The 26,135-nt window shown below is 41.9% G+C and overlaps 1 protein-coding gene across 11 annotated transcripts in view; it reads right to left on the reverse strand.

The window, feature by feature from the left end:
- AKAP13 (A-kinase anchoring protein 13) overlaps positions 1-26,135 on the reverse strand; it is a 226,593-nt gene that overhangs the window by 145,516 nt on the left and 54,942 nt on the right. For all 11 annotated transcript variants that reach the window (XM_045824926.1, XM_045824935.1, XM_045824932.1 and 8 more), the window contains exons 2-3: positions 20,912-20,955; positions 98-245 (exon numbers count right to left, since the gene is read on the reverse strand). In XM_045824926.1, coding sequence (XP_045680882.1) covers positions 98-245; positions 20,912-20,944 — 181 coding nt within the window. In that variant the 5' untranslated portion in view covers positions 20,945-20,955. The remainder of the gene's footprint in view (positions 1-97; positions 246-20,911; positions 20,956-26,135) is intronic.

The raw sequence follows: 26,135 nt of genomic DNA on the forward strand, positions 1-26,135 counted from the left end.
CTTGATTCAGTCTTCCCATCCCCCCCACACTAATGAACACAAAAGAAAATGTTCAGTAACTGATAAAGGTTTGTAAAGGTTCCGCTCGCATACTCACCAGGAGTAATGGTCTCCAGCGTATCAGAACTGACCTTCCGAGTACTGGTACAGTGATGGAGGGTAGAACCCGAGAACACCAAGTAAAACACTACATCATCCTCAACTTTGTCCTCTTCAGCGAGCAGTACAGTGACAACACAATCGCCCTGGGGAGGGAAAGATGGAGCAAGGCTGCGTTAGTCAGGTTCCTCTCGGCAAGGCTGCCTTTACTAAACATCCACTTCAAGGGAAAAGCAAATGTACCATTTAACTGTGCCACATTCTAGGAGGTTTATACAACTATAAACACTGACTGAGCACTCACATACCAGGAAGTATTCTAGGCACTGAGAATACAAAACGACCCCCCAAATAAGATTTCTGTCCTCTTTAAGCTTACATTTTATTGCAGGTGGTTAGATAAACAAGCAAACTAACAAGATAACAGATGGTATATTTACCTGATGAAGGGGGGAAAAGGGAGAACTCAAGGAAACCCCAATAAAAAGTCAGAGGATAGGGGAAGTACACTTATGACTCATGACAGCCTAGATTCAGAATTTGTTAACCTCTGTCTTCCAGCTGCAGCAATAATTCTCTAGATTCTACACCCTAGAAAGCCATGCTAATCCACCCCTTCTCCAGCAAGGGGAGGGGAGTACCTCTAACAGAGCTGGCCTGGCAATGGTGCAGGGCAAAGAGCACAGGCTGGGGCACATACATGCAGGTGATCCCCTCTCTCCTTACAGCTGACACTGGGTGGGGGAAAGGAGATCTACAGTCCTGAGTACACAAAACACAGAGTCCTCGTGTATTATAATTATTGATTATTGTATTCGTTTCCACAGGAACAACCGTAAACCTATTTTTGTCCACCATGTACGTGAAAACTCTTGGACCATGCACAGCTTTATGATAATATTCTTAATCTCTCAGGATGGGAGGGACGCTCTTCTCACAATTTGTGTTTCCTGACCATCTGGAATCCCTACTCCCCTTTATCCTCCCTGCCACTAAACCCTCAGAATCCAGCAAAAATGTTGGGCCAGTAACTTTGCCCACAGCTCTGCAAGTATTTGGAAATATTCTTTTAGCAGTTTTCTATGTTAATTTTTTAACTGAACATATTCTATGAAATACAGTCCTAACTACCATTCTCCCAATCATAAACATCATGTAATTCTTGTTATACCCATAAACAAAACATTTTAAAGTAATGAAGTTCAGTATTGTGTAAATCTTAATAAAGCACGATGGAGAAACCAATTTAGAGAAAGCCATGCCATTTTAGCAGTAAGTCGGGAGAGAATTCTCATTACTTACAGTGTGCCTTTCCCTGTCCATTTTAACAACAAGGAAGCTAGGCCAGTAAGAGAACCATGCCACCCTGTGGCCACCGCTTACTCAGCCTGGATACATAATCAGCAGCAGGCAGTGTTTATTGAATGCTGAAAAGAGAACATCTTCCAGTCAAACCCAGGATCAAGTCCAATAACAGAAATACTCCAACAGGCTGATTGTGGAAACAGAGGTCAAAATACCTGGCAAAGCCCTGTACCCGGTAGGCACTTACGCCCGCTGAATGCAGCATGGAAGAAGTCAGGCTGAACGGCACAGAGGCTATAACGTACTACACACGCTGAACTGGAAAGCTCCAAAGCACCCTCACACAAGGAAGAGCACAGAATCCGGTCATTACGGTCATACTTTAGATTTGTGTGGAAGTCCCTTTCTTGGAAACATTTTTGAAAAACTTAGGCTGGTAAAAATTTTTACTATCCTGTGGCATGATAAACCACGACCAGTTACAAGTCTGCAGCACAGCAGAAGAGCCAATTTCTCGAGGTACTGAAATACCATTACGACCTGACAAAAAGGTGTCGTCACAGTTCTAAGGCGTCATCCTCTGGAGCACAGACAGGCTGACCGACTATGGCCTATGGGCCAAATCCAGCCCTCTGCTTGTTTTCCTATGGCTCATAGCGAGGAAAGGATTTCACATTTTGGATGTTTGGGGGGGAAAAACCCAAATATTTTCAATGTGTGAATATTATACGACATTCAGATTTCAGTGTGAATAAATAAAGTTTTATTGAAAACCAGAGTCACACCCATTTGCTCTCAGTGTCTATGGTTAGAATGGGCAAGACAGAGCACAGGTGAGTGGTTGCCACAGAGATTGTGCGTCCTCAAACGTAAATTATATACACTGTGGACTTTTACAGAAAAAAGCTTTTTTTTTTTTTCACTCAGGTATCTAACCTGGAATTCTAAGAATAGAGCTTTCTTTTTTAGATCAAGGATTTCCTCTCTGGGGCCTTCTTTTAATTGTGGGTAGGGGAAATGGCTAATAGGCAAGTGAAATCCTTTTAACAAAGTTCTCAACATCAACCTCTTTTTTCATTCCCAAGACAAAAGTAAGTTTCAAATTGCTTTCATAGCTCTGTTCAATAGTTTCTTTCTTTTTAAACATTAAGTCAAACTACCCAAAATATGCAGTACCACAGAATGGAACACAGAAGGCCCAATCACTTTAAAGTCACTTGAGATTTAGATTCCAGAGGCACTTGGAATCAAAGTACCTCTTTTCCCCAGAGTATTCTCTGCATTCCAGTAAAGTCACTAAGAGCAAACAACAAAAATTATTCCCCTGCATTTCCCCCGCAGGACTCTGATTTTACTGCACAAGTGCCAGGCACCAAGTATTACTTGAGTTGGCCCTGAAAGATTAAGCAAGAAGAGTGGTGATTAAAAAATAAAGATGAAAAACAGAGCTAAGTAACAGTTTTGCTGAGGCAGGTGCACTGATGACACCCTCCTTGGGGGATATCCTTGGTAAATGATTCTGCTGCCCAAGGGAGGGACCAGCCCAACACAATACACAGGTAAATCAATCTGACTGCCCAATTAAAAAGTCTGTCGTGTTTCTAACCACAACAGCTAAACTTATTAACAAGGGCAATTTTCGAGACGTTCTTGATTTAAACTTTAGTTTGTCCCAACCCCAGCAGAGAACGCATCTACATCTCTATTTCTCCAATAGCCTAACCTCAGGAAACAGCGTGCCGTCCTTACAAAGACGTTCCATGTTTTCTCACTAATGAGGAACGTATCCTTGAACCTGGCAATTCTGTCAGGGTCTTGATTAGTTTTGCTGACGGGTGACACAAAACAAACAGAAAAGAAAATCTATATTAGGCCCCGTCTTATAAGTACAGGTGATCCCAAAAATGGAGCACTGTAGTCCTAAATGCCACCAATCAATTACTTATTTGCCAGTACAGAGTTTTAAATGTAACCAGGGTATCAGTTTTCCCATTTTAACTTATTTATATGACACAATATATACTGTATTAGTAATACTATCATCACCTTTATATATACTTGTTAAGTATAACAAGATATGTAAGTAAAAAGAAATTTTTTTCCACTTACATATCTAACCTAAAAATTCTAGGAATAGATCTTCCCTTCTTAGATTGAGCATTTCTTCTTGCCAGGAGGCCCAACTTCCAGCTGGCAGACTTTCCATGCCCCACGATGCTAGTTATGTCTGAGGCCTTCCCTTGGCTGGGGACGGTACTCAGTGAGGGATAAATAAAATGTGAAGAGACAGGCATCCGAGGGATGGGAGAAAGTGAGCCACGCACGGTGCGGCGGTGGGCGGAAGAGAGAATGCCTGGGACACAGGATGTTAGATGGAGATGAGGGAAACGAGACAGGAGGTTTCGTGAGAGGAATGAATGCTGACAGAAGGGGCAGCACTGATGTCTCAGGTGGCAAGACAGTGCCAGCCCTCAGGTGCTGAGGGTGGACCCCCCAGGAGCGGCAGCATAATCGCAGTGGGATGCTGGACCCGGCCCGCACAGGGTGCTGAGAGTTGATCTTCCTGTCTTCAGGGATTCTGAAAGCCAGTTGGTAAATGAGGCCGTCATTTAAAATTAAATTTCATAAGCTTACGATTAGACTGTTGAACACAGAAGTAATAAATACTCTGAACTCGTCACTTCTTCATTACTCTGGCACAGCCGGCGCATCTGCACGGCAGGCATTCTGTTACAACGGCGCGCTGCTGCACGTCTTGTACCAGCACGCGTCTCTGCCTTCAGTGACGTGGCATCGGCAGCCTGAAGTCAGCCGCCAGGGGGGCCTTTATATCACTGAAATCGGCAAATATTACAAATAAGAGCCTCCCTACCCTTTTATCTCCATCACTCCATCAGAGCAGGTCAGCAGACGGTGGGGTTTGCCACGGCAGGCCCAATCGGCAGGGGCCCCTGCTTATGAGGCATAAAAGCGCGAGCTTGCTGCTGGACAGAAGAGCAAACCCCAGGCAGGTACAAAGCAGCTCAAGTTACGGAAAACAATGCTGCCACAGTTCTGCTCACAGATGCTCAATGCTATCGCCACCTTAAGTCAGTCTGTTCTCTAACTCTCCAACTGGGTACAGCAGTGGTTAACAGGAGGGGCTATGCCTGCGTCACAGTGTGGTACATCACCTTGGAGCTGTTTAACCTGGGCTATGTTAGATTCTCTGTGCCCTAGAAGACGACAACAATCATACTCACCTTATTGGGTTATTTAAGAATTACGTGATTGATAAAAGTAAAGTACCGATGGCAGTGCAGGGCATATAATAAATGCTCAATAAATGTGAGTTCTCGTAGATGTAATGTGTAATAGATGCAACAGTGCAGCTCAGTGACTGCAGATTTAACTGGTTAAGAAAGAACACTGTATTGCACACCTGAAAGTTGCTGAGAGAGATCTTAAAAGATCTCATCACAATAAAAAAAAAGTTGTAATTGTACGTGTGATGGACCTGTTAACTAAACTTACTGTGGTGACCATTTCACTGTATGTATATGTGTGTGTGTGTGTGTGTGTGTGTGTGTATCAAATCATTATTATGCTGTATACCTAAAACAAATACAATGCTATATGTCAATTATATCTCAATAAACAAACAAACAAACAGTTATCAGAATGTAAGCCCCATGAGAGCATGTTGTATTCACTGAAATAGCCCCTTTGTCTAGAATGAGTAGCAACTGCTCAAAACACACATTTGGAAAAAAAGAAAAAAGTAAAGGAGACAACAACACTTTAATAGCATTATTCCTAGATGGTGGCTGAGTCCAATTTTAACATACTCCATGCCTTCCTGCGTTTCCCAAATTTTAAAAAAATAATGATTCACATTTGAACCCAAGTAGGCAAGAAAAAAAAGTACAGCTTTGTGTGGTATAATATTGGGAGAAAATTGTGGGGAGAGGGGTGGAGCATGACATGTTAAAAGCAGCAAATATTCTGGAAAGGTTGATCTCACAGCAGCACCCTAAAAAGGAGAAAGAGAAAGAGACAAGGAAACCATTTGGGGAAAATATCACAAAGACATGGTGTAAGGTAACAAAACTTAAACTGCTATGGTAGCAAGGTGGTTTAAAAAGAAATAACTGTGAGAACGGCATTCGGCTGAAAATCATTTGATGAGGTGTGGTAAGTGAGCGGGTGGGGACTGGACAAAGAACAGGAGTAAACATGAGGCAACATTAACAGAGCAGGTGGCTTCCCACTAAGGGAAGTGGATGGGGAATGAGTTGTGAGAAAGAGGACAGTAGGCTTTAAATGTCACTTTTCCTAGACCAGCAGGATGGAAAATTGTAGACAGTACGTATCTACAATACGGCAGTTAGCAGCAGGACAGGCTGTCAGAAAAGGTCTGGGCTGGTGAGGCCAATGTGACAGTCAGGCTGCACGCAGTAAGTTACGAAGCCTTGAGAGCAGGTGGGTTCTCCGTGGCAACAGCGAGCCAAGGACTAGACCGTGGGATTCCCACAGGCCAGGGCAGGAGGTAGAGACTGATCTGGAGAAGCAGACCAACAAAGAAATGCCAGCCAAGGGAGAGGAAAAATCAGAGAACGGAGGACCAGCGGCACCAGTGGGGCAAGGGTTAAAGGACTTGCAGCACTGAGAGGATTGATTTTTAGGAGGCAATGGAGGAGAGGTCTGAAGACAGAAAAGCAGCAAACTCAAGAACCATTTCATTTTTCTCTGGCCTTTATGGAGGTCTTTTCACAACATACCATTTATCTATCCCAGTGCCTCAACCCCCGGATTATGAGACTGACCATATTTCTGTTAAAGACTGGCAGCCACTGTTGAGCCTTCTGTCACCAAAAAATTAATATTTACCCTCTCATTCTGAGTCTTGCACAGAGTTCATTTGCTAAACTAAAATAAGTATCACATCCTAGATTCACGATCCAGTTACTTTCCCACCGTCTAAAACATTTCAGATTTCTCCTTATTTCAACCATCTTTTTAATACCCTCAGTAACTAAAAAAGCCTTACGGGAAAGTATAATCTAAGCAAAGTATAATTGTTAATCTGAACTAATTAGGTAGAAAGCTAGACTGGATTAATGAAAGTTAAAGATCTTTCAAATGACTTATTGGTACCAAGTGTATTTGCAAGTAAGAATAATATATTAAACATTAATGTTGATAAGTCAATGAGACTTAAAATATTTAAAGTATTTTATTACTTTAGTCCTCGCTGGTATGGCTCAGTGGAATGAGTGCTGGCCTACGAACCAAAGGGTTGCCAGTCAGGGCCCGTGCCTGGATTGCGGGCCAGGTCCCCAGTGGGGGGCACACAAGAGGGCAACCACACACTGATGTTTAAATAAATAAATAAATAAATAAATAAATAAATAAATAAATAAATAAATAAAATATTTTATTGCTTTAAACATTTTCAGTTAGTATTATTTACTCTATTACTTCATTATTTTTTACTGGAAGTATAAAATTTTTATTCCAGTCCATCAAGCAGGTTAATTACTGCATTTGTTACCTCCCTTTCTATTCTGTTACCATTACCATAACTTTAAATTGTTCATCCATTCATGCTAAGCAAGCATGCAGTGCCTTTTGTTTGATATAGTTTATCTCTGCCACCAACCAGGTACTAGAAGTACTTCCAGCTGCCAGCCCTCCGGGAGCCTGGACCAACATGCACCTTAACAGTGTGCCCAGAGATACGCGCTACAATTGGCATCAACACCAGCATCTCTAGGTGCACAGGAGATGGATGCTCAAACTCGGCCTTGAAGGGCTGGACCAAGAGAGCTTCTGTGGGAGAAACGGCCACACCCAATGTGCTCAAAGCTCAGGACAGATCCCCTTGGGGAGGAACACACATTCTGAAAGCTCGGCCTTTACAGGGAAGCTGGGGGAGAGACCGAACCTCGTTCAGTGCTCTCAGCATCTCTTCAAAGGGCCTGATACATGCAAGTGCTCAATTAATGTTTGTGAAGTTGAAACAAAAACACTTCATCCTTTTTAAAGCAGAAACCTTAAAATGCTACCTATAAGCAAAATACTAAGTTTGTCTTGCTTGTCATTCCCTTCACTCGACTAATCACTGGCTGAGTAAACTTGAGTGGGGTACTATGGTTGATACTGAGGTTGAGCGGTAAGACAGTCCTTGCCCTCTTGAGGCTCACAGTCTTTCAAGGGAGAAAGACACCCACGAAGCAATAATGGCAGCTGTATAAAAGGCCAAGATCAAGTACTGTAGGAATGAGAGGAGGCACTGGACGCTATGCTGAGCAAACGTCAGGGGAGGAGGCTTAACACAGCGTCATCTCAAAGACAGGCCATTGGAAGGCGCCAGAGGAACAAGAATTCTCTCCCACCTGATTTCAAATTTTGTTTGAAACAGATTACAGTCACAGTGAGTATAGACAGGGATGGCATTTGGGAAGAGAGGAGAGGCTGCAAACTCAACCCAAGATCATTGAGGAAACAGCTGTCCGATCTGAATGGTTTTAAACTCTGGATATAATGGAACTAATAAAATACCATATAATACTAACAAACCTCAAAGAAGTATCAATCTCCTTGCCTTTCTATCCTTGTGAGCACCCAGAAGGGCCATTTCTTGGCCTTCTTTACATTGGAATTCAACCCAAAAGGAGAAGATCACAATTTTAATTAGCAGAAGACACTCGAGTTACATCTGCGCTGCCTAATCTGCTGGAGTGTTCTAGAAAAATAAAAGGCAAATTTATAAGGCACGGTTGCAGCAAAACAGTATCCTTAAGCACTTTTAAGATAAGAGCTGACATAAATATATGATGTTGTTGCCATTAGGCTAGAAAATGGAAGGCCTAACAGAAGAGAAAAAAATAAATCCAAAGCCCCAAATCACTGGACAAGGCTGCTCAGTTCTTTTGTTTGTTTGTTTGCTTTTAATATCCCTTCTTGTATGAAGTAGCTTGTATGGTTCTCAGAGTATCTTGTTTTTTTTTTCTGGGCAATTAACACCATTACAAAGTGTGTAAGAGTGGCTGTGCATGCGTGCACACCCCACATACACAGGCATTCACTGTTATTCAGCACCCACTGTTTCTTAAATGCAGCACGCCACTCGCTGATGGAGTATTTGCCACCACACAGCATAGTGATGTAGAAAAAAACATGGGCTCAGAAGAAAGAACAGAATCAGTCACTTAATAGCTATGGACCTGACAATAACCACCAATAACTCATTTGATTGGCAAAATGGAATTTTTAATACAATATTTATTGATCATCAAACATGTGTCAAGCACTGTTAAGAATGAGGTAATAAATATGTAAGAGGCAAGGCTCCTGGCCTTCATACAGCCTATCTTTTACCAGGTAAGACAATCAAATTATAAAAAGTAGCACCACGGGAAAAGTTCTGTTACACAGAATAAGACAGGGTAAAGGGCTCAAGTGTGTCTGAAGTAGGCGTGGCAGGTTGTTTGAGATGAGGTGGTCTCTCCCTTAAGTGGAAAAATATTCAGATACTCTTCACTCCCCTCAGAATAAAACCAACTCTCCAGACCATCCAGCAAAGTCCTTTTCATAAAGCTTTCTTTAAAAGATGCCACAAAGTAGTAGCTCAGTTAACATGAACAGAAATCCACTAAGAAATTTCTCGGTCCTCGGCATAAACTAAATTCATTCCATATACACAGACCAGTTGCTTTCAATGTTAGAAAATACGTAGTATGTAAAGTTACCTTTTTTTTAAAGATTTTATTTATTTATTTTTAGAGAGGGAAGGGAGGGAGAAAGAGAGAGAGAAACATCATTGTGCGGTTGCTGGGGGTCATGGCCTGCAACCCAGGCATGTACCCTGACTGGGAATCGAACCTGCAACACTTCGGTTTGCAGCCCGAGCTCAAACCACTGAGCTACACCAGCCGTAAAGTTACCTTTTATTTCAATCAGGTTAATCTTCTGCCAAAGACAAGGGACCATGACATCCCTATAACATGCTTTCTTCATTTGTAATCTCCTGTCTATAAGCCAGCCCAAAGCATCATCTTTCCCAATGCTACTACAAAATGATTATTTTGAACACTATCACTAACAACAATCAAAATTTATACTGCCTTCAAGCTTCATACTTCTGTAATATTAAGATATATGCAAATTCTTAAAGATTTCCAAGCACCACCTATTTGGTCCATTAAAATAAAACCAGCAGATGGCGCTCAAAAATCTAATGAGTTTTGTGTAGTTTTAGAGACCATTCTCCCTAATGGGGAAGAATCTTGAAACTTCAGCTGGAAAAGGAATCAAATTACAAAAAGTTTGGAAATCATTTAATTTATGGTGTCCTTAAAGGAAAAGTTCCTTTAAAAAAAGAGAGTTTTTAAAAATCGTAAGAGTCTAAGCTTTTTGTTTCAGTGTACAACCGTGTGGCTCAGTCTATTCTTGTTATGCAAACTAAATTGGTTGGAGGGTGTTGGCTGGTGACTTAAAAAACAACAAAAAAAACCCAGCCACTCCCTCCCACAAATGTTTCACAACTGTCTGGAACTGCTAGAATAATTAGGTCAACACTTAAAGAGACAGTCTCCCCTTTGCCATCTGGACTAGATATTTGGTTAAAATGTGGAGAGTATACAATTTTTATTTTTTTTAATTTTTACTTTTTTAAACTTTTATTTTTGATTTTAAAGAGATCATAAAAGAGGGAGAAATAGACAGAAATAATGATATGAGAGAGAAATATGGATTGGCTGCCTTACAAATGTGCCCCGACTGGGGACCAAACCCATAACCCAGGCATGTGCCCTGACCAGGAATCAAACTGGTGACTTTTTGGTTTGTGGGCGGATACCCAACCAACCGAGCCACTCTGGCCAGACAATTTTTATTAATTCTTGGTAAGAATTTAATGGAAGGATTAGAAGTGATTAAATACATCAATCTCTTACCTCCCTCCCCTCCCAGAGAACAGCAGCTGGTCAAAATGGGGTTCTGTTCTCACTCACCTTGCACCTACTCACCTAGCTTCCTCGGTCAGCTCCCTTGGCTTTCCTTTCAACATCACTCCTGAAACTGGCTCCCCAGGCTTCTAGGTTAGCCCCCCACATACTAGGAAGCGACAGAAGGCTCTCTAAAATACAGTGTGAGTTATTCCCCTGAACTTCTGGGATGGACGACAGGACACCATCCTAACTCCTGAGCATGTCCCTGCAATCCGCAGCAGAAACGGCCCTCCACAGCGGAGCCCTTGCTTCCCTCTCCAGCCTCCTCTCCCTCAAGGAGCCTCCTCACTCCCTCACTGCTCACTAAGGTACACCACAGCACTGATGGTTCGGGAACACACCACGGTGTTTAAGCCTCACTCTTACTACTAGTCTCACTGCTTGGCCATGGCCACGCTGCTCCCTTTACCTGTCACATCCCCCTGTCACCCGACTAATGGTGACAGCAGGACAGGAAAGCATGAAACGAGACAATGCCTTCCCTTCCTGAGTGGACACCTGGCCCCCCGATTGAGGGTAACCCTGGGGGGGGGGTACCACTGAATCCCTGAACAACCACATATAAGTACTAGTGTTTTAATAAGATAGGTCAAGTATCTAGCAAACAACAGGCACAAAATAAATATTCCCATCCACTCCCAGGTAAATTAAAATATCCCACATTTCAGATTTTCCATGTCTTTACTTTCCTCAAAGTGTCTTAAGAGTAAAACATGTTATTTCTCACACAAAGCTGAATAAAGTAACAAATCTTACTATTTTTTGGTTTCACTTAAATATGCATGAAGAATTTTCACAAGACAGCAAGACTGGCTCTGTGAAACTCTGAAAAGTAGTCACAAGGGAGAGGAAAAAGAGTTAAAAACGGATTCGTTTTTAAGGTAAATTATACAGCTTTCTTACAGCTGGCTAATCTCTCTAACTGATAACAAACAGCCATGCTGGCATTAAACAATCCACAGTACTTAAAAACCCTAGGGGTAGCGAGAAGAACTAGTCTATCATTTCAGAGCATAGTAAAATTTTTTCTATCCAGCACTGCTGATAAAATCTTTTCACATCAATATCCAGTGTTTTTAAAGTTTTCCTTTTAAAGTGTCCTTTAAAAAAAAAAAGAAATGAACTTTATGAAAGTCTCATCCGCAGTGCATTGCTCACTTCCCCGCCTTCTCACACCAGGGCAGGGAAGGGCAGGGACACGGGGCGCCGAGCACGCGGCAGGACCCAGCTGCTGAGGAGTGGAGGAGGACACATGAGAGGCTCTGCTCAGAGTGCCTGTGCTTAGTGAGTACTCAATAAATGCTAGATGTGGTTGTTTTCATATTATAGATAATCCTCACAAAAAACCCTCTAATACAGGTATTATTCCTTTGCATTTTACCGACGGAGGGTCTCAGGCTCCCACAGCTGGCTCGGTGCTGGCGCAGGAAGGTGACCCCACGTCCACTGGACTCCTGAGCCCCGGCCTCTGCTCCACACGGGGTCTCACCGTGTTGTCCCCAGCCAGCAGCATCACATCCTGCCCCCGGGGAACTGACTAGGAAATGCACATTTTCAGCCCATTTTTGGCTCAAGGAGAAGGAGAAAATCCACTTTTAATTCTCAGACTTACTAAAATCTGAACAACGTATAATCATACCCTGTGTCAAGGATAAAACAGCCCATTTCGAAGAGATCTGCAAAAATGGGGATCTGTGGAGGAAGCTCCTGGCAGGAGAGACACCACAGCAACAGCTTCTTAACATCACACTGCCACGATCCCTTCCCCACACGCGCTAGACAACGTCAGCCAAACTGAATAGTTAAAGCAGAATCTGGAGATGCTCAAGGTGACCGAGAGGGGACTCATATTCAGAGGGTAGGGTAAGACCACCCCCAGCCTGTAACCAGTGCGAGATGACGACAGGAACGGTAGCGAACAAGCCCACCATCAGATCGGTGGGTCCATCCCATGGACCTAAAAAGGAATGTAACATTGCCTGAGTAGTATGATAAAACTCACATTTCCTTCTGTGGACATAACAAAGGGAGACAGCTGAGAATTCCACCCCGGCTGCCAGATGCTCCGTATATCACACAGGGTCAGCACTTAATCCAAACACAGAGCTTTGTGAAGGACTCCGAGGATTCACAAGGGCCACGAGCTCTTTCTTACTTTAAAAAAGAGTAAACAAACACGCATGACTCTGAAAGTACAGATGATGTTATCTGTACCGAGGACAGGGACCTTATACTCCCCACATAAAAGGAAACCATCAGAATCTCTGGAGAAGAAATGTGTAGGAATGACAAAAAGTACTAAAGATGTGCAACACTAGCCCACCATTAATCAATAAATTAGTGTACCTTTCAAAAAATGTGATTTTTACAGATATTCCTCATGTTTTATTTGGATGGAGCTAGTATGGATTTCTGAATTACAGATTCAGCAGCTGAATTTATGAATCTACTGAACAGCCTCATCTCAAATGACAGCAAATTCCAAAGAGGGCAATGAAAATCTTTAGTCTCATAATGAACAGACTAGAACTCTATAAATCTTGCTGTCTCAGTTTCCCTATCTAAAATAAGAAAACAATTCCTACTAATTCATAGAACAATAAAATGAGGTTAACAGAGAAAGAAGCAAACACGGAAAGTTCTAAGTATACAGACCATACACAAGGCAGAAGTATTATATGATTTGGGTTGAAATTCAGTTTTTTTTACCAAGTATCAGTCCCAAGTTTTCCTCAAGTCCCCATCTCAGGGGTCAAAGCAAAGCAACACTTCTGTCACTGGTTCCAGGTCACAAAGCCCCTGTGTGGCTTCCTCTCTTGACTCATGATTTACAGTGGCCTTCCCTTGGGGGTATAAATCTTACCCAAAAGCGCTCATCTTTGGCCAGACATTGATTTATAACCATCCACGCATGGGGCAAAGGCCTTCCCTCAACAGCAGCTTTAATTCTAATTAACCGAACACACTGAGCACCTGTGTTATGTGTGACATGCTATGACAGGTGAAATTTAAAAGAAAGCAATTAAAACAATTCAAATATACAGTCTCTACCCTCAAGACACACACTGTAGAGTAAATGGGAAAAGGCATGCACACAAAAGCCAGCTCATGTGGAGTGTGAGGTGCCACAGAGAAGGCTGTGGGGAGTACTTGGGGTGTGGAGGGAGGAGTGAGAGACTCCACAGGGGGTCAAGGTTCAGGACCGGCTCCACAGAGACAAGCGACAGAAAATGAATCCTGTAAGACTAACGGTTCTCTCTCTCTCGCACGCGCGTGCGTGTGTGTGTGTGTTGGAGAGAGGTTATGGTGTATCAGAGAGAAGAGATGGGGAACCTGTTTCACATGACTGAAGGCTGCTGGCACACATCGCACGCAGAGCTGGGTCAGGTTTACCCGAAGCGCCCATTCACTCACCATGGGGCCCACAGCTAGAGAGTTTTAAACTCCCAACTGCTGGCTTCAAAATGTCATTTTTATTTATGCTGTGCAAAAACACGTTACAAAAGCTGACCTACCTACAACCTCACTCCAAAACCCTAGTGCTCTTATCAGCTCCATCTACATCATGGCCTGCGCTAACTAACTACAAAGCGGTCAGGATTTAATTATTCCTGGTAACAGGAGGAAGAACTCATGAGAAATCTTAAATGACATAAAAAATATTGTGAAAAACAGCATGAAGCATTAGCTCCCTTAACTGACAATTGCAAATCATTACTACTTCCTAATAAAGAGATAACCAGTCCTGTGTTCAATTGTACACATCTTGCTATGTCTCTAATCAATAATCTAGTAATAATTCACTCAGAAGTCTAGGCTTACAAAAGAAGTCCTGGATCTGTTCTTTTGAAATAACATCCTACTAATGTGTATGATTTCCCACATATTTCACGGTCACCCACAGCTGAAGGGTTAATAGTCAGCCATGCTGAACGTCCTATGTCTACCCAAACTGCTCCAATTCAATGCATAAGAAAGGGACTTTCAAAACTACCTCTTTTGTCCATCTGGTTCATGCTTCACCTTTAGGGTGCCTCAGGAATCAGACGAAGGGATGATTAAAAAATGGGTGGTTGGGCCCCAACCCCAGGCACTCATTCAGGAGGTCAGCATGGGGCCTGAAATTTTTCAACTCTAACAAGTTCCTAGTGATGCCCATGCTGCTGGTTAGGAGCCACACTTTGGGAACCAGCATTTCTAGAACAATCTAGTTGGAAGTTGGGTCACCCCACATACCAATTACTGCTGTGAGCATACAGTTTTTATGGGATCTATATTTTTATGTTTGGAGAAGGAATGGCAAGTGGAATTCAATGCTGAAGACACCCGCTAAATGCAAATGTGATAAAAGCATCAGGCTTCAAGTTACCAGGTTAAGAGAGGGTGCTATCAACTCAAGGAACTGATAGTGAAACCAGCCTTCTCGTAGAGATTGGATACAAAAAGCAGAGGTTTGCAGTCCCAATCGCTGCTTCACCTCTGCTGCTCTGCTCCTTCCTGTACAATACAGGCCACACAAGGATGAGGAGATTAACGCATGTAAGTCCCCTCCTACGTGGAAGGTACTCAGTACGTGGCAGTTCCTCTCCTGTTTCTGAGGGAAGGGAACATGGGAAAGAGCTGTGAACACAAGTGAGACAATATGCAGAAGACAGAAGAGGAAGCCACACAATATGATGTTTACATGCATTCACACTGTGTCAAAATAAAGGAGACGGGTCTCTTTAAAGACAGTTTTTAAGTTTCTACCCACCACTTGTGCAATGTGTTTTACAGATTACCCTTCACTGTATGCCCACTACCCCCTCTGAAGTCGCTGTAAAGACGGAATTGTTCTCCCTCAGGCTCCCCAGGCAGCTCCTTCTCCTACATGCTCCCCCCTACTGGCACCACACCCTTCTCCCTCTGCCTCCCTACTAGCATCCTCAGGGGTCATCCCTGTGTTCTTCCTGTGGGGCAGCTTCATCGCTCTCACACCCCACTCGGCACGCCAGAGCAGTGCAGGAACAGGCCTGCACCCCTGGCAGTCCCTCACTGCTCTTCCTCTACTCTGCGCCTCTCCATCAATGTCCTTTGGATGCTTCCGTCAGCAAGCCACCCTTTATTATTTTGCGTGGTCAACAGTTCCCCAGTTGCTCTCCGCTTTACTGTGTAACACCCCATATTCCCTATATCAGTGATGGCCAACAGAACTTTCTGCAATGACGGAAATTGTTTATATCTGCACTAAAATCATAGCCACTAGCCATGTGTGGCAACGAAGCTCATTGCAACAGAGAAACTCGATTTTTATTTGAGTTCATTTTAAGTGATTTAAATAGTCACTGTGGCTAGTGACTACTGTCATGACCAGAGCAACTATCTCTATATAATCTCATCTCCAAGTATTCTCCAGGGTGAACTGTCCTCTCCAGTCAAGCCAGATCCCTCGCCACCCCTGATAACGCACGGCCCTGCCTTACCTCAAAGGCTGGACTCACTTCTTTCACTCTGCTCTTTGCTGTCTCCACAGCCAGCCTATCCAGGCCAGTAGAGGCTCCGTCTTTCCTGCAGGCTTCCCAGTCATTTCTACCAATATCTTATTTCTCGTTCTGTTATGGACCATCACTAACTGTGCACTTATAGCTCACCTAGCTCTTGAACATGTATTGCTTGTGCTGTCATTTAACACCTCCTGCATCCGAGCCGGAGGCTCAGATAGATTCTCTGAAAGAATCTATTCCTTGAAGAACAGATCTTCCACTCGCTTAACGGGTGCTTCACAAATACTTACTGAGTGAATTAAAGGTACAAGAGTACACTTTGGTCTTCCTAGGATAGTAAGACTTCTCTAGGGCCAAATGGAAGTGTTAACTCCAACTCCGCTTCCTACAATTTTTCAGATGCTTGAGAAACACCAGTTACTGTATAAGTATCCTGTAGACAGGCCCTGATCGGTATAACTTCATCTGCTGTGAAAATGCCAAGGAAAAAATAAGGGAATGCTACCTGCAAATGCAAAGCATATTAACTTCCAAACAAATTTCTGGAGACTAAAAAGTCCAACAAAAGGAAACTGAAGTTCTTGGTTTATAAAATCATCAAAAGCTAAATTGAGGAACACTTGATTTCCTTATTTCTTTTGGCACTAGTGATAAAGTGTCCTTATTTAAACACAGTCTGCAGATCTGGCTGGAAAGAGCCACCAGTCTACAGAATGTTGGAGCTGACCCATCAGACAAGTATTGTTAAGGCAATGGCAGGTAATTCATTTAAGAGATCGGCATGCCGATAACACTCTCTTTGTGAGAGCAATGTGTAGCCTAACAGCCAAGCAAGAGGCCTAGCCAGGTTATTTCAACTCCAGCTAAGGAAACACATTCCGTAGGAAGAATGATAAAATGCAAGGGAAAACTTTTGTCTTTCCAGAGGGAGACCTAGAGATGTGTTCAGTGGACTACAGATCTTGGAGACACAGAAAACAAATTTATACCTGAAGAATCTGAAAAATGCACCCCAAGTTTTCTCTCTCTCAGCACATTCTTATGGTCATTTTAGTTAACGAATCATCAGCAATATAAACCTCCTCAGTCAGTGTGAGCCACGGCCACCCACCCTGGAGTATCATGAGCCACAAAGTGCCAGTACCCAAGGAACACTCTGGAGCCAGGAAAGAACATTATTCTAATACAGAAAAGCATCAGAGAGCTGCAGCAACTGTGATGTGCAAGAAAAATGCTTTTCTGTTACAGGGCCATGATAGGCATTTTATGTGTCGTTTTATGGAGTGATGAATGTATGCGCAGTGAATGATCTAACATGTGGAGACAGATGTAAAAACAGCTACAGGCATGTGTGGTCCCTCTCCCTACACACACACACACACACACACACACACGTTAGTTATCAACTGCTTAACATAGCAAACTGCCCCCAAAACTTAGTGGCTTAAGACAACCAACATTTGACCCAGCGATTCCACTCCTGGGAATATATCTGAAGAAACTAGAAACACGAATTCAAAAAAACTGCACCCCTATGCTCACTGCAGCGCTATTTCTAATAGCCAAGATCTGGAAGTAGCCCAAGAGCCCATCAGTAGATGAGTGGATAAAAAAGCCATGGTACAAAATCTCACCTTTTGCAACAGCATGGATGGACCTGGAGACTATTATGCTGAGTGAAATAAGCCCGTCAGAGAAAGACAAGCACCATATGATTTCACTTATGTGTGGAAGCTAATGGAACAAATTAAACTAACAAACGAAATAGAAACAGACTCATAGACAACAGAGAAAGCAGACTGACAGCTGTCAGAAGGGAGAAGGGTTGGGGGACTGGGTGAAAAAGGTAAAGGGATTAAGCAAAGAAAAAACTGAAAAAACTCATATGCACAGACATGCAAAAAACAATATACAATTTATTTTTTACTCCTTTTTCCACTAAACAAGGATTCCAAGTAGTATCTGTAAACTATTCTCCAATGTGTCTACAGCCCACAAAGACATTACCTGTTCACTATTCTGAAAAAAGAGATCACTGTTATCTTTTTCAAATATTCCTTTCTTCTTCCGATCTTCCCTTTACTATTATCTTCCTGTTATTTAGCCCATTTATTGAGTCTTCAAGCCAACTAATGGCCTGCTGCTTGTAACACCAGCTAAGCTCTTTATTTGCAGATTCTGCTACCTGACCAGACCTATCACAATCCCCATGAAACTTTAGGCAAATCCCTCAACGGGTCTATAGCTCCGTTTCTTCACTCTTCCAGAAGACGGGGCTCAACCACCCGGAAAACACAGTAATTCCCATGACCCATCAAACTGTTCCCCTGCATAGACCTGACAGTGGAACACTCAGTTGGGTGCATCATCACAACTTTCCTTCCCGAACAATGATGACAGGGGAAAGGAAGGGCTGCCCCTGGAATGTGAAGTATGGGATTAATCCAGGCCTCTTTATTCTTGACACCTATTGTACCTTATAGAGCTTCACGCCGGGCCTGATCTCTTCTAGAATGAGCCTGGAACCTAAGATAAGAGGCATCCAAAGACCCTTTCCTCTTCCTTCCCCTCCCCTTCCTTCGGAAGTTTAAAAATCTTGCTTCCTTTTCAGCTGTTCGTCTGGGGGAGGATTTGTTTACTGTTGCTAGTGTCCAGTTGGTAGGTTGCTAGGTCAGTGGAGCTTAGTGTGTGGGTGGTGTAGGGCCTATTTTGTTTGCTTTATAAATAAATACCAACATTTGTTTCATGTGCCTGCCTTTTTCTTTTATCATCTGACAGCAGTCCTCATCCCCTGCCCCTTCTGGGAAAAGTCTGTGCTTTTATCTTGACAGTGAGAAGGGGTATGGAGCCAAAGGGCACATGTACTGTGTTCATAAAAACATATTAGCTGTCACGTAAACAAGTGGCTCAGACCATAAGTCCCATTAGGACTAGAGGTAGTGAGTAATTCAGGACTCAAGAGATAACAGGCACTATTTCTAGTATGACTTTCAATTTGCTAATGACGAGGTGAGAGACTGGTTATCTGTACAACAGAACTCTATCGGACATGCTGTACAGATTTCCTTACAACTGCAAAGGGGAAGCTACCCATGCACAATAAAGACATCATTAGCACATTTATCCTTGTCAGCAACACCTTCAATCACAAAGATGGCACCACTAACTATGCTGGGCCCACATAAAGTAATTAATAAAGAAACCTGGGAAACAAATGAGCAACTTTAAGAAAAGCAGTTGTTCTGTTAATAAGAAGGTCAGCTTACTAATATTTTATATAGCCTTGTCTAAACTGTATTTCATTCATTCACTCAACAGATGTTCACTGAGTGACTACTATGTTCCATATTAAGTATGGCTGTACCTGTTTAGTTAAGAATTACATTTGTTCAAAAACCCGGTATGTACCCACAAGGGCAGAGACAACATTCTGTTCACACCTCAGGCAATGAATCACTCACAATGTGCTCTCTGCTCACATCGGCCCTTTCACTCACATTCAAGGGCACACTTTAGAACAAGGATGTCCCATGTTAGGCAGATCCGCTATGCAAAAGGTGCTTACAAACCAGAAAGAACATTAAGGGGGGAAATGAACAATCACAGCATCTGCTTTACATCTCCACTGCCACTGGAACAGATAAATTCTGCTATGCAAAAGCAACACTACAATAACCAAGGGATCAATACAATACACCAATAAGGGCATCATATATGTAGTATTCCTGCCAAAATTAGGAGAAAGCATCATACAAACCAAAACTCCTACAAAGTAAATGGCCTATAATATTCCAAAGCAGTCAATGTGACAAAAGACAGAGAAGCAGAGGAACCACTCCTGATTAAGAGACTAAACAGACATAAATACAACGTGGAATCGTGGATTAAATCCTGGATTGGGGACAGAATGGGAGGAGGATGCTATTAAGGACATTACTGGGGTAAGTCCATTTGGATATGGACTTACATTACATAGGAGCATTACATCAATGTTAGAATTCCTGTTTTCGTTCATTGTACTGTGGTTATGAAAGAGAAATGTCCTAGTTCTTAGGAAATATATGCTGAAATATTTAGGGGAATAGGGTATGATGTCTGTAACTTTCAAGAGATTCAAAAAAATATGTAATACAGAGAATGATAACCTAATGTGACTAAATGTTAATAAGAGATGAACAGAGGTGAGTTGTATTCCTCCAACTTTTCTGTAAATCTGAACTTATTTCAAGTACATTTAACATTTTTAAAACATGTGAAATGGAAAATTAAACTTGGGTTACTTATTTTTAAAAAGGACTTTATGCAAGTCTTTATCATTAAGTGCTATGAGAATTGTGGGTTTTTTTTTTTTTAATATTTCTTAGGATCCAGTGTTTTTCCTTATTTACTAATAGTTTTTCTTGCTGATGATACTCACCCTTAGCAGGTTCAAAACACAAACTGAAAGAAAAACTTCAACACACTCTTTTTGGGTTTTTTGTGTATTACGTTTTTCTCTAAGAGCAGAGAATTAAACACCTCACCCATGGACTGTCACTTAACAGTCACTTTTCTTCATCAAAACAGCGTTAAGTCCCTGTGACTTGCCTGCCTTCAGATGGCACACCAGCTTTCACTCAGACTCCTAGAGTCAGTGACAGAGCACCACCTAGCTGCAACACAGGGTAACGCACACGGGCAGTAGGAAGACCACACTACCTTTACAGAAATGCACTGGAAGTAAAAGAAGCCACAAAATCATTTTGCAGAGCAATGCAATTACTTTACATGTGCATCTTATCGCCCTGACTAGTTCAGCTCACAATCTTGCAGGTATTATATTATTTGTACTCAGCTCAGAACCATGCACATATTAGTCACTTAATATTTACTAACTCAAGTTCAATTTCTGAAGTTTGTTATGCCAATAAATTCATGTGTACATGGTTAAAAATTCCTCTGATAATAACATGACAGCATATTGGGGGTTATTTTAACAAGTAAACAGGATAGGTAAGTACAAAATGAAAATAAATTTCGTGATTTACTTACATATAGTGGAGCTTGCTGTGGATTAAGTTTCATGACCCAGGACACTGAAAAAGAAAAGGGAGAAGAAATAAGTAAAAATAAAATTAAAAGTTATCACCAAAAATATAAAAAACACCTCAAGTCCTACATGCCAAGCATGGCTGCCTGAGCACAATCAGAAGTCTGAGATCACCGGATACCCAGCCAGCTTTCCTTAGAGGTTTCGGAAGGCACGAAGGTCAAAGATTGCAAAACTCCTGGTAGCCCAGATTCAACCTTTTCAAGTGGGGAGAAAAATTTTCTGATTGGAAAAAAAAGAAAGGTTTCACTGTCACCAAAGCCGTTCCAACCACCAACAGGATATTAAAAGCAGTTTATCACTACAGTAAAAACAGCGTATGTTCAGTTATGCTTTTGTATAATCCCTCACACTCACCCAATGCTGCTCCCAGCCCCACCAAGGAGCATGGGGAAAAGAGGGTGGCAATTGTTATTTAAAAAAAAAACAAAACAAAACAAACAAACAAAAAAAAACACCTGGCCAAATAGTTCAGTTGGTTAGAGCACTGTCCCAATATGCCAAGGGCATGGGTTCAATCCCTGGTCAAGGTAAATAAAAGAATCTATCTACCAATGAATATACAGATGAGTGGAACAACAAGTCGATCTTTCCCTCTCTCTTCCTCTCTCTCTCAAATCAATGAATAAAAAAGGAAGAAAAAGGAAGGAAAGAGGGTGGCAGTGGACCACTACATCTTTTCTTCTCTGCCTTACTCTCAGGAAAGGGAGGCTAGAGCTGGCTTCCAACTTAAAGTTGTTGCTCTCTTTAAAATTAAAATTAATAGCTAAATCCCCTATCATTACTGTCACTAAATGAATTCTCACAAAAATCTTATGAAGAACTTTAAAGTAAACTTCCAAGATTGTATAACACATTCCTGAATATTAAGAATAGCATGTCCTTCAAAGTTTAACTTCGTGGTTCATCTAAGCTAAAATATCATGGTCCAGAATTGTGGACTGCAGAAGAGCAGGTCCTTTGCCAAACACCCTAAATTTGAGAATAAGCTGTTTCCATCTTCACAAGAGTCAGAGAAGCAGACCCAAGTAATTTCATTATAAACTGATCTAAAGAAGTGTCTTACCCATCTGTAATAGGTAAATGAATCAAATTAAAGCACATACTAACCAGCAATATAAACAGTACAGAAATGTACAATAATTCATATGTGCAAAAAAAATAGATAAAATCCCACACTTTGTGTTCTACCAGATCACAAAATAGCACTAACAATTCACTGAAATCCAAACAGAATAAATAGGTTATCAAAGACCAAATGTTTAGAACAAAGGGCAATGCCTTAGGGACAGCACATAATTCAAAGAATAAAACCCTCTCAATTTTAAAGTTTTCACAGGTCTTCCAGTTTGGTCAGGATGTTTATGTCTGAGATTAGGACTTACCTAAAAAGTACTTAACATACTTAGAAAAAAAAACATAACTAGGCTGCTATACCACTGACCTCCAATGACGAGTGGGATTCAATGTGAGCCGCTGGACCAAGGCAGGAGGATGCTGATGGCCAGGTGGCTTCCCCCACCCACACTGACTGACAGACCACCTTTGCGCCCGCCCCAGGTCATTCTCTGGTGCACCCCACACACAGAAACAGACTTCCTGGCTCAGCGCTCTCTTTCCTTCCTGTCTGCCTTCATTTAGTAATTTTGCATCCTTAGGTGTTAAGATCACCTGCAGAAATCCACCATGAATGTCAAGCTTGAGAAGTGTAGCAATAGCTAAGTCTTGTAGTAGGAAAATAAGTATTTCCAGTCCATTAGATTCAAGCATGGATTAAAAAGAGAGATTGAAGCACTTGAGTACTTTTTCAGTACATTAAAATCCATTTAATTTGAAATTAAGCTCAGCGCGCTCACTGGCCTTTTAATCAGCTTTCCAGGTCCTGTTCAGACTTGCCTGGGACAAAGGACTGAAAAAAATCCATAAATTTATGAACCAATTTGCCTGAACTAACTTAAGTATTCTTGTCATCACAAGCCGAAGAAATATCAGTGGAAACTGAAACATGAATTAAAACCTTGGTAATCCCCATAAGGATTGCAGAAATCTACGGAGACATACTTGTGACTTACTGGTCCTCTGATGTTTCTTCATTTTCCAAGACATTTAAGATGACTATGTGTGTGAGGACCACAAACATCAACTTCTCTGAGTGGCTCCCACTGCATTTGTACAAAAGAGCTGGTGAAACTCAAGTGGCTCTAAGGAAAGGCTGATGCCACCCGATCAGTTTGGAATAGTAAACTCTCTAAACCCAGGCAAGTTGTTCTGATATCAGAATTAGACAGGAATGACAATGTGCCTGTCCTTCTACACTGGTCAAAGGGACTGGTCATTGTTGTGCTGGCAATGCAGGCTGTTGAGAGAATAAATCTGTCGCCCTGACTGGTGTGGATCAGTAGGTTGGGCGTCATCCTGCAAACTGAAAGGTCACCGGTTCAATTCCAAGTCAGGGCACATGCCTGGGTTGTGGGCCAGGTCCCTGGTTGAGGGTATGCAAGGAGAAGCTGATCAATGTTTCTCTCACACATCAATGTTCCTTTCCCTCTCTTTCTCCCTCCCCTTCTCTCTAAAAATAAATAAATGAAATCTTTAAAAAAATTTTTAGAAGCATAACTCTGTCATTCAGTAGCAACCAGCTAGAGTTCTGAGGAGTCATAAATCTGAGGGATGTGAAACAGTAACAATCACAGTAATTAAGTATTTTTATTCTTCCCACATTTTACATTTTTCAAATTGCTCGAAGAAAACAAATTTAATAGCTTACTGTTGTATAAAAACAAATTCACTTGATATCAAAAGAAGACTCCCCCAATTTTTAAAAAATGTTTCCATATTTCCTTCTTCTCTTTGTTTTTATTCTCACCCAAGGACTTTCTTTTATTATTAATTTTTTAGACAGAGAGGAAGGGAGAGAGAGAAACACTGACAGAGAAGCATCAATTGGTTGCCTCCATATGTGCCTGGACCCGGATCAATCCCTCAACCCAGGTATGTGTCCTGACCAGGAATCAAACCTGCAACCTTCCCATTACAGGATAATGCTCCAACCAACTGAGCAACACTGGCCAGGGCAAGACTCACCCAACTTTAATGCAACTATCACAGCTACACAAATCTACATTCCCCCATGACGCCCATGTGTAAAAAGTCCCAGGGTGCTGCTGCTTAGAGAAGCAAAGACTGGCTATAACCTCTCCCTACACTTTAATATCAGCTATCTTTGGCCTATTTTCATAGAGTGCAGTGTGCCAGAATTAGTCAGCATTGGGTGTGCAGTGCTTTACAAAGGTTAACAGTAGCAAAGTTTTGGAATTTTTTTGTAATTCACGCTATCTGCAAAGGACTATGTAGAAATGCATTCACTGCATAGGATCACACAAAAACTTAGGGATGAAGTGACACGGCAGTTTGACTGGTTTGGGAGAAGAAAGCACTTCCAACTACCAAAGTATCTGGAAAAAAAATTACACACCTAAATAAAAATTGGTGTCCACAGCAAGGGTCAAGAAACATTTTCTATAAAGAGTCAGAAGGTAATTATTTCAGGCTTTGCAGGTCAGACAGTCTTTTGCAATATGTAAATGAATGAGTGTGGCCATGTTCTAATAACACTTCCAAAAAGGACATAAGGCTAGATTCAGCCACTGGGTCATGGAATACCAACTTCTGGTCAAAAACTAACAAGCTACCTAGCCCTGACCGATGTGGCTTAGTTGGTTGGGCATCACCCCACAAAGCGAAAGGCTGCCGGTTCTATTCCCAGTCAGGGAACATGCCTGGGTTGCAGGTTCAGTCCCAGGTCAGGGGTGTACAAAAGGCAACCAAGCAATGTTTCTCTCTCACACCCATGTTTCTCTCCCTCCCTTCCCTTCTCTCTAAAAACAAATAAATGTTTTTTTTAAAAAAAACAATAAGCTACTTTTTTAAGTCAAAGAAGCAGTGTGTCTTCATTCAACAGGTATATACATCTCAAAAAATTATTTTCCATTAAAAAACACTTCTCAATATGAAAAGGCATAAGGTGCTACACCATATTCTCTAAACAAGAAGTCTAATTAAGTGGGTAGGCATCCCAAGTTCCTCACTGATTAACTTTGAGCAAGTCACTTAACTTGCCTGCTTCTTCCTCTTCATGTGTATAAAGAGATAGTAACTCCTGCCTATGCTGTGAAGCTGGCGAAAAACTAAGAGAAAATCCAAGTGAAATGCCTGAGCACACTACCAGGCACACAGTAGAAGCCACAGTTTCTTCTCCCTTGCAGAGCTTCTGGGTCTTAGTGGGGACTACCAAGTAAAATACACTGAAAACCATAAATGGTTAAATGAAAGGCTTCAGGCATGCCAGAGACGTATTTCTGTCCTAAAATACCTTGGTGGGTAAAATACAATTCAAATATATAACAAAATAATCACAGGCAAGAATCTGAAGGAACAAATACCAAAATGTTAAGTATACATATTTCTGGGAATTACAAGGAATTTTCCATCCCCAAATTATCGGTTTCTTAATCACAACTATTCAAACAATGAACAGATAGGACTTCTGTAATCAGGAAGAAAAGATTATGCACAGCACATCTGTTTTAAGTCCTCAGCCATTCAATGTATCACAACTGAACAAAAAATGAGTAAAAAGACATTTTTCCCTGCATGTGAGGACTGAATATACAATTAATGGTCCCCAAAGCTAATAAAATAAAGGCAATCAGAACAAAAATGCCTGTCTCAAACTCACTATTCTTTGGCCATACCCACATACTAGAGACGACTTTAACAGGAACTCCACAATTAATGAAAAGTCCATGGTTTGAGGGGGGGGGTGGATCACAACACTGTACCAGGTAATTATCCTGCAAACTGCAAACTCTCTTGACCTGTTAGCTTAGCAATCTCCACCCATTTCCTAAGAACCAGCTGTCCAGGTCTGACAAACCGATCACTTCAGTGGACATGGTTTTTGTCATCCACAACAGGGAAGTTTCCAAATGTACAAAAAAAAAAAAAAGTGCAAACCACCCCCCCACCACCACCCTCCAGTCTCAATATGAGGAGTGCAGCTGTTCGGGATCTAGCCAAACATAAGCAGATAATTTTTACCTACAGGATACCTGCATGGCAGACTGTGCTCCAAGCAGATCCCCACGACCAGGGACCCTGCTAAGA

The sequence above is a fragment of the Phyllostomus hastatus genome, unplaced genomic scaffold (genome assembly GCF_019186645.2).
Source record: "Phyllostomus hastatus isolate PE091 unplaced genomic scaffold, TTU_PhHast_1.1 phas_scaffold_555, whole genome shotgun sequence".
Lineage (NCBI taxonomy): Eukaryota > Metazoa > Chordata > Mammalia > Chiroptera > Phyllostomidae > Phyllostomus > Phyllostomus hastatus.